We start from the raw sequence: 10,000 nt of genomic DNA, 5'->3' as shown, positions 1-10,000 counted from the left end.
TAACTGTTCCTGGGTTGCATATCGTTCCTTCTATAGATTATGATCCATTCTTTATTCTTCTTATCCAGTACAATGATATTCGGTCTATTTGCCCCATTCATTGGACATTTTCCATTTTCCAGGATATGCCCCACAAGATCTTTGCTTTGTTGTGCTCTTGCCTTGGTTGCGGATTGGATTGCTTGTACCACGGGGTAGAATACTCAGATTCTTCAAATCTGTATCTTTCCAGTATAGCATGGTAAACGGTGCGTAGCATTCTGTCGTGTCGTGCCTTATACAGTGACTGTGCTTTGTGAGAACAGCCACAGAGTGCGTGTGATACTGTCTTTAGAACAGAGTCGGCAGGAAAATTCGTCAATTTGTTCGTGTAACTTTTGTAATCTATAAGTCTTTGTGTTAAGGAGTTGCTGCCTAATGCTTGTATCTACTGACATGACTATATCCGGAATGTTCTTCCACCGTCTAAAGATGTCGTACGAGAGGGCTGATGCTTCTGGATCCTGCCAATGTTGGGTCACAAACTTTCCGATCCATAGCTGTTTCAGGACTTCATTTTTGCGTTTCTTCATACTTGCTTTATGGATGATCTGTTTTATTTTCTTTGTTACGCTGCTGTCAGTGTCTTCCAACACTGTTGCGCCATCCTCAAAGTGGCAATTAAGTTTTAGTTCTTCTGCATACCTTTTGGCATCTTTAAATACTGACTGCAAGTTTCTTTTTTTTTGTTCTTTGTGAATCATCACTGTTGTTTATGTAATGAGCTACTTTGAGCTGGGTACTCTTGTACAGTGACTATTTCAATCGATCCTTTTCCTCCTTCTTCTGATGGGAGATACAATAATATTGTTGACTCATACTTATGCTTTCCACTGCACTCATTGATTACATGTCTTGGGTTCTTTAAGGTTGTTAATACACCAATCAGTTGACCACATATAGTATATATAAATATGTTGTAATCACTTCGTGACTATTTCAACCTTTTTAATATGAGAAGGGTGTGGTAGTTCCTCAAAAATGACACTGGTCGGAACGGTGCTTTATTTAGGGGAGAAAATGAAGATTTATCCTCAAGTGAAAACAGTACAATCGATCCTTTTCCTCCTTCTTCTGATGGGAGATACAATAATATTATTGACTCATACTTATGCTTTCCACTGCACTCATTGATTACATGTCTTGGGTTCTTTAAGGTTGTTAATACACCAATCAGTTGACCACATATAGTATATATAAATATGTTGTAATCACTTCGTGACTATTTCAACCTTTTTAATATGAGAAGGGTGTGGTAGTTCCTCAAAAATGACACTGGTCGGAACGGTGCTTTATTTAGGGGAGAAAATGAAGATTTATCCTCAAGTGAAAACGTTCTTCATAAAACCTCAAATTGAATCTCATCACTTTGAGCCTTTCAAGTACATTAGGAGATGTCATGAGCGGAAAGTAAGCGCCCTCATTGTAAATTGAAATCCAGATGTTTTTGTTGATTACCGGCCGCCATATTGGTGGATTACATGGAGTCTCCACACAAAACTCTACAAAGTTGCGTGAAACGCGTCGACCAATATCTCAGAAACGATGTACGGCACAGACCGGAGAATTGGAGAGGTGGTTAAAAGGTCGTTTCCTACAACATTCCAAGCTCTTGGCCTTTTTAAAATTTCACTGAACGATTTCCGATTCGACTTTATCTTTTCGTTCCGTGACAGTGTAAACTGTTGATAGTTTGAGGATACGAGAAGCGAAATGAAAAACAAAGCAAGATCATACCGCGCATCTTAATTCCTTAATTCCTCCATTCGCGCATAACCACAGTTCCTTGCGCCTTTGACCACAATCCCTTGCGTTTCGCAGAAAAATGTGTTCTTCTCTTGATTAGAGAGCTGCCTCGTTCGTTCACTTCAGTCTCACTCACTGCGGCAGCAACTATTATCATCATCATCATCATCATCATTAATATTACTATTATTATTATCATTATTATTAAAATTATTATTATTGTTATTGTTATTGTTATTATCATTAAAGTGCTACTATGACCAAAAATCAATTTCACTTTTTCTTTGTGTTTCAAAACTACATGTAAGGTAATTGAACACTAAGTGACCAAAGTTTTAAGTCTTCATTCCAAAAAAAAAAAAAAAAAAAACATTCTATTTTGACTGAAAACTTTCTTCTTAATGGCCCACCATTACTAACTTTAAAATCATGAGAGAGATGGATCGAGGATAAGATGACGACAAAGACATTTAAAAATGCAATGTGTGTGCAAGCGCCTAAATTAATGTGCAACACGGGAGTTTCAAACTTCCAGACTTTCAAACTCGTGTTTTGCATGTATAATATCTGCGTTTACACGCTGCAATTTTAAGCACGTGAGTCTTTGACGTCATCTTATCATCGATCCAACCCTCCGAGATCCAATCGGTCAGTCTTGAACGTGAATAATGGCGGACAGTGAAATCCGAAACTTGCACTCAAAGAAAACAGCCTTTCCATAAAATTCGAAGCTCAAGATTTTCCAGTCAGGTGTCAAGCAACACGCTTTCAAAATCTGAAGGAAGCGAAGTGAATTTTTTTATCATAGCAGCACTTTAAGGTTTCACCAAAGTTTCACACAGAATATACCTCTATGGATGCTACCCAACGGCCTCAGAAGTGATACCCATACAAAGACCAGGAAGTAAGCAAAGGCCAAAAGTACCCAAAGGTTCCTCACTACCACAAATGGCCCTGGTTCTGTGGACTAGTGATTTGTGTAAAATTCGCCCACACAGTATCTTGTGGTTCAATTTTTTTTTTCTTCCTTAAGAAAGTCTCAAACCAGTTCAGTTTTGACATAAAGGAAAAACAAATTGAACCCAATATCAGCAAAATTAAACCATAATATATACTAAGCAATGCCAGGATTTAAAAAGAGCTCAGCTTGAAAAACGGTGGTTTAAGGAAGCTCGAACCAGTTTCAACGCTTCCAAGTAACGCTCTTATTAGAAAGAACGGCACCACAACGTCGTATCATGTGTTGGCAATATTGCGGTACCAAATGAAACACGAATTATTGCTGAACAAGATACAGTCATTACTGTGACGTAATATGTCACCGTGGCAACGAGCAAGCACTGTAAAAACACCCTTTCAAAAACGAACTGGGTGACCCCCATTTTTATTTTTGAAAAGTAATCAGAAGGGCAAGATGAAACTTTCTGCAAAGTTCAAAAAAATTCTGTCTTGTGGATTCAGCTGTGAATCCTCCGGACAGAATTTTTTGAACTTTGCTGAAAGTTTCATTGTGGCCTTCTATTCACTTTTCAGCAATAAAAAAGGGGCGTCACCGAGTTCGTTTTTGAGAGATGAGCAACTAAATCCAAAATATAGGGTGTTTTTGCTGGGCTTTCCCGTTGCGAAGGTAACTTATTACATAACCATAATGATCATATCTTGCTTGGAAATGATCAGTGTTTCATATGGTACCATAACATTGCTGTTACGTGATACAGAGTTGTAGCGTCAGTCGATCTAAACAGAGAGTCTTCTACATGTAAGTGTTGAAACACTATTGAGCCTCCTTAAAGGTTGGTTGTGATACAGAAGGTGGCATCTAAGTTAATTGTAAGAAATAATGTACAATGTATCAGGAGGCAGAACACTCACAGCACTAACTCTTGCATCTCGCAAGTTTGACAGTTTGGGCATGGTGTCTTCTAGTTTGCTTATCTACATGATGACAAAAGTTAAACAAAAAATTAAGGGCAAGGATGTAATTTGCATGCATCTTATTATCCTTTCCCCTACCCTTTCTGCTTTATCACCATTTTCCCGTTCCTTTTTCTTCCTCCAGACCTCCCGTTTCCTTCTCCCTCTTCATTTCGGTCCCTCTCCTTCTTTCTCCTCTTCCCCTCCTTTTTTCTCTCCTTTTCTCTTTTCCCCTTCCACTTCCTTGTCACCTCTTTCTTGTTCCCCTTTGCTTCACCTTGTCCTGTTCCTTCCTTCTCTCTCTCCCTTCTTAACTTTCCTCTTTTGTTCTTCCCCTTCCTTGTCCTGACTTTCCCTCCCCTACCCCATACTTTGTCCTACCCCTTTGTTTTCTTTCCTTTCCCTCTCTTTCTTTCTAGTTTAGTTTAGTTTAACAAAGCTACTTGTCCAATGACAACAATAATAACAAATAAATAGAAAAGAGACCGATGGGAAGTAGCGCCAACGAGTCACTTGATCCATGCAAGGCCCCATCCCATTAGCTACCGGTAATATCAATTTTTAAAAAAAAAATAAAAATACTCATAAATTATCTTTAAACGCTGGTTAAAATATGAAAGTGAAATGAAGAAAGATCTAATAAAAATGCACAAAAGACAGCAATTAAAATGACAATTTACGAATGGTGGCACAGGCAATTGCAGGGGAGAGACCAGGTGGAGGGCATGTCAATATCACCTTCCCCTCTTCATTCCCTTTCCTTTTCTTCCCCTGACCTTCCGTTCCATACACCTTCCTTCTTGATGTACCTCCCCATTCATTTCCTTCCCTTCCCTGCCCTTCCTTCTACATGTACATGTATATCCTTTATATTCCAAACCCTCCTTCACTTCCCTCTGCCTCCCCTTTTTTTCCCAATTTTAAGTAACTTTACAAGTTACAGAACATGCAACGCGTAAAGACATTTACAGTGTGCTAATGTAAGCATATTAGACTCTGTCATTATTGTAATGGCGTGACTGTATACCACCATATATGCAAAGTAATGTATGCATAATGTGTCGAGTTGGCCCGAATGGATTTTGTTTGAGAGATGTTAACCGTTGACATTATAAACATCCCTTCTATGTGAACATAATGTCTATACAGTAAAACTCACTCTTTTGCTAAACAACTTGAGTTTTCTCTGGTAGGCTTCATTGTAACTTGGGAAGACCTTTCTGGGAGTTGGATTAACTGCAGAAAATACCACATTTTTAAGAGTATTAAATGTTTAAAGATTTTGACCTTCACTGTATTACTTCACAAGTCTTATCACTGAGAAACTAACAGGATTTTGTTGTCTCTAAATAATATTTCAATTATTGAAATATGCTGGTTCCTTAATTTGCAAGATGTGAGCCAATTATTTTGGCTCATAACTGTTTGATAAGCTCTTTGTAAATAAAGAAAAAAAAAAAGTGCAAAATTACAGTGCATGAGAGTTACACAATAGCTTCCTTTTTACAACTAGTGATCTTTTACGCGTAAGGGTCAGGTATCCACTTGCACCCTTTTTTCAAGCAGCATCATCGTTGGCTATCCAACACACACACACATTCATAAAGTATATGAACTAAACACTGAATTTTCAATTTTTATTAATTTCCATGATGAGAATTACTACTTACCAGAAGAATGTCTCTCACATACTTCAAGAATGTAAGGACTGTGGGAATTTGAAAAAAAAAAAGGTATCCATCACGAGGAATACATGTACATTGCATGCATAATAATAATAGTATAGTTCTCGTGGACAAAAGTAGTTGAGACCTTTCTCACGCTTAGTCCTTTTAGACAATGACTACAATATACCCTCCCCCTTCTCCACTGCAGAAATAACTGAGATAATTCCATCAACATTGTTTGGGAAAGGGGTGGGGAGGGGGGGGAACCTTACAGCATTTTCAGTATACTTTATTTTTTTTATGCTAAAAGATTTCAAAGATTTCTACCAATAACATTTCTTTATTAATAATATATAGATTTAGCCAAGCCTAAAAGTAGAGCTCCCGGGTTATTTATTCTTACTGCCTGTAGAGTTAGTGAAAATAAAAGGTTTTGAATTGTCCGTTTTTTGATGTTTCCGGTTGCTACTTTAATAATTAATGTGATTTCCTTGTTTAGCAGTCAACTTTAAAAAAAACTGCTGAACTCAATGAGCACTAAACTTGAGCCCACAATATGGTCATGTGACACTGGTCAGTGGATACCTTGATTTGACAGGTGTCAATTGACCTTAAAATGGATGTCCAGTATCAAAGATGTATACCATAAACTAGCATGATACAGTGGTCACATTAGCATACATGAAGGGGTGGAAGTACAGACAGACGGTCGATGACATCATGCCTATAAAACCAAAATTTCTCCCATCTATGGATCACCATAGACTGAAATCAAAACTGCTGCTGGGCTTTTCAGAATGATCATAGATAACCCCGTTTTTTCGATGTTTTGATAGGCTGTTAGGTGCATGAATTATTAATGAGTTTTTGAAAATCTGAAGTCATAAACTAAAAGAACTACAACTGTTACAGCTGAAAAAATCCTTGGATGAATTTGTTGACAACGTTTAAGATTGGGCAGCTGGGAATATTAAAGATGCCACTGAACGAAAAAAAGACAAAGTTTCTACTAATCACCGGAAAGCATTTGGCTTCTATGATGCACTGTAGGTGAACAGAGCCCACCATGCAGTACCAAGTGACATGGAGCAAGTTTCAAGCACAAAACTACTTGGTTTAAAGTTGTTGATGATAACCTCAGTTTTAATTAACATATTGATCACATTTGTGGAAAGCTTGCAAAACGAATTGGAACACTATAAAGACTATCAGAAACTGTTAGTCAGTTAAACAAACTTAAGGCTGTTATATGTTAATAGCACTATCATTAAGCCTGTAATAATATAACGGCCTATGTTTAATTGACCATCAGTTTTTGATCCTCTTTATAGTGTTCCATTACTGTATGTTTTGATGTGTAGCACAATCACCATACCCAATTGGGGGTGACTCAGAAACGTTTCCTGATTCATTCAGTTTAACGTCTTCAATAAAGCTACATTTTTGCTCAATGCGAAGGTTATCCTTGTTGATTAGCATACAGGGTGTAAAAAGGGTAAGTGACTTTCTTTTCTTGAGAAAACAAAGGAAAAGGATAGAAAAATAGGAAAATTTTGAGTGTAACTCATAACACAATTTTCAAATTGAAAGTCTTCAAAACCATTTTTCATAAGAGAGAACACTTATGTGGATTAATGGACAATAACCAGTGATAACACGCAGTAAATACTACCAGACGGCCAAGACACTAACAACCGCCTGCAAAACACTACTGACCAGACTAGCTCCTAGTCGTTAACTATGTTAAATTTCATTTAACTATATTTTAAAAAGATTCAAAATTCCGTAGTTTCCTTAATGCTGGAATTCTGGCGCTCACTAGGTTATTGTTTGAAACAAGTCTTCAATTGATATCTGTGGGTTCAAAACCATCTCAACTAAATGCTCATACCTTGTGCTTTAACTTACAGAAAAATTAGTTTCAGGGATCCACTACGAATGGAGAAATCACTTCTAAAATTAAAAACAGTCGCTACGCTTTTTCTTTTCCGCAATTACGCAATAATATTTTTCAAGACCACTTCTTTCAATGTTGCTCGTGATCCAACCAAGGTATAACTGGGCTCCAACCAAGCATTTGCTGAATGCTCACAAGTTCCCCTTGCTATTTCCACAGTTTTGTCATCGTAGCTTTCAGGGTCGTGAAATATTAGTCTTTGACTGAGTCCCTACGTTTTTTTTAACATGCTGGGCCATATTGAACCAAGTCTTGAGTGCCAGTAAACATCACAACCTACTTCGCAAAGAATTAAGCCATGATTTCCATGTGCTTCACAAGGCTTGGTAACCTTTCCTCTATGGATATTATTGGGAAGTCCACAATTCCTTTCAGGGGCAATTTTCAGGAAATTGAGAGAGACATCTGCTCTGACCTCAAATTGTAAAGTGGAGTAAAAACGTGGAGCAGAAAGCCAGCGTTTAGGGAGTCAATAGAACTAAATGAGGGGATACTATCCTCCATGTAGTTAAAGCTTTCTGTTTTTATTTTTTATTTGCCTCAAAATTGACTATCTCTGTGAAAGACCACGCCTGCAAGGGGTCATGGGTAAATCAGAAATTCAGTTTTAACAGACCAAACTTTAATATTTTCCGAACAATTAGAAAGATGTGAAAGTCTGGGTGTGAAATAAGCCAAAATAAGTGATTTTCACCCCAATAAACACAATTTCACAACTTTTAGGTATGTTACAGGAATGGGTACGGTGATCATGCTACTCATCTTTGCAAGCTTTCCACAAAATGTAATCATTTTATTTTTGTCCATTAAAACTGAGTTTATCATCAACAACTTATTGTTAAGCCTGTTAGGAAGGCGTGGTGGCCTTATGGCAAGGTCTAATAGTGCGCTTGACTGCGGATTGAGTGGTCCGGGTTTGGGTCCTGGCCGGGGACATTGGGGCCGTTTATACGAGAGAAAATAAGCCGCGGCTAACTCTGGCCGCGGCTTATGTAAGCCGCGAACACCCCGTATAAATGGTACAAAATCTACGTTCACGGCTTTCTCAAGCCGCGGCTTATCCTGGCCGGGGAGTTTATACTCGTATAAATAGTTCCTTTCGCGGCTTACGTAAGCCGCAGCCAGAGTTAGCCGCGGCTTATTTCCTCTCGTATAAACGGCCCTATTGTGTTGTGTTCTTGGGAAAGACACTTTACTCTCATGGGGCCTCTCTCCACCCAGCTGTATAAATGGGTACCGCCGCATTTAATGCTGGGGGGGGGACATACATGTATGCATCTACAGTACATGCATGGTCTATTTGTAGTACAGAAAATCTAACTAGAGTACTGTGATTGCAAAAAAGGGCTGCTCGGGCGATTTTAGATTACTTACTCATAAGATCATCACCGTCAGCTGAACTTTTCAATAAAATGTGATGGCTCACTTCTTATACAAAAGTCATGTAGAAATTAAAATTCACAAATGCAGTTTGACTTAACTGTACAAGTTCCATCATATATTTTTGAAGCATTATTTAATTTAAATAATTATAGCCAAATGCATGCTATCAGACATGAAAATTTTAATTTGATTTGCCCTAATTTCAACAGGAAAACTGAGGGTGGTAAAATGTTCGGTGTTACAGTAAATGCTCAACTATGGAATAGATTAGACTTAACAAGGAAGGCTTCTACCAGTTTGTTTAGAAGAAAATTGAAAAACTGTTAATATATAATTACTCAAGAACAGAAATCTTTAGCTCATTTTTGTCCTTGATTTAAGACAGTATACGTATTTATTTTTAGGCTCAAGTGTACAATGTGAGTATTAGCTAGTCAAGATTATTCTTCTTTAAAAAATTTATGAAAGGTGTATATTATTTGAGCATTTTACACATTTCTTAGGTCTGTATTTTAAACTATTATAATAACAGTAACGCATTAGATTCTTAGGATTTTTATGATAATTTTATTATATATGTATATTCAGAGGGCTACCGTTGCTAAATAAAGCCTTTACTTACTCACTTACTGACTCAGAGATAAACAAACAAACCTTGTTACTGTATTTTCAGGAGTCCGCCTGCTCAAAGGTATTAGAGATCCCCTTCCATTTCGTAACTGTTGTTAAAAAGAATGTACAATTATTGACTTGACAAGAATTATGAGAATATTGGTGTCTGTGCACGGTAATAAAAAAAGTATCTTGCGGGCAAATTAATTTTCGCAACAAAATGTGTAATGATATCATGTACATAATTACATTAATATACTTTACATGACTGATTGTGTGTACTTAGTATATACAATACTTTATTACTAAATAAAGAATTTGCAAAATCCCAAGTACACTACACTATATAATGAAAATAGGTTTGACCTTCTCTAAAAAGTGGAATCAATAATTAAAGATGACTATTCATGAAAAAACTAACCTGGGTATACATGTACATGTATCAGGTAAAGTAAGCAAATTAGAAGTCACCTGTGATTCAGGTACCATAGAGGTAGCTTAAATTGTAGTTTTACCTTCAATATATTGCCCTTTTCAAACACTGATACCCCAAGCTGTTCTGCAAGAGCCTGAAAGAAAACGTAGCATGTATTTACGTGTAAGGGGTTATAAAATTTGAAGGTGGCGGCTGGTTTGAGTGGAGTACCCAACTTTATTATCAAGCTGTATTTAGTTTAAATAT

The 10,000-nt window shown here is 37.2% G+C and overlaps 1 protein-coding gene across 1 annotated transcript in view; it reads right to left on the bottom strand.

Moving 5' to 3' along the window:
* Positions 1-10,000, bottom strand: part of LOC138000689 (uncharacterized) — a 30,565-nt gene that overhangs the window by 8,010 nt on the left and 12,555 nt on the right. The window contains exons 3-7 of the mRNA XM_068847272.1: positions 9,834-9,887; positions 9,361-9,425; positions 5,370-5,407; positions 4,859-4,935; positions 3,658-3,720 (exon numbers count right to left, since the gene is read on the bottom strand). Of these exons, the coding sequence (XP_068703373.1) occupies positions 3,658-3,720; positions 4,859-4,935; positions 5,370-5,407; positions 9,361-9,425; positions 9,834-9,887 (297 nt within the window). The remainder of the gene's footprint in view (positions 1-3,657; positions 3,721-4,858; positions 4,936-5,369; positions 5,408-9,360; positions 9,426-9,833; positions 9,888-10,000) is intronic.

This window comes from Montipora foliosa, chromosome 4 (assembly GCF_036669935.1).
Source record: "Montipora foliosa isolate CH-2021 chromosome 4, ASM3666993v2, whole genome shotgun sequence".
Classification (NCBI taxonomy): domain Eukaryota; kingdom Metazoa; phylum Cnidaria; class Anthozoa; order Scleractinia; family Acroporidae; genus Montipora; species Montipora foliosa.
Note: the sequence above shows the minus strand (reverse complement) of the source record. Positions and strands in the feature narration are given on the sequence as shown.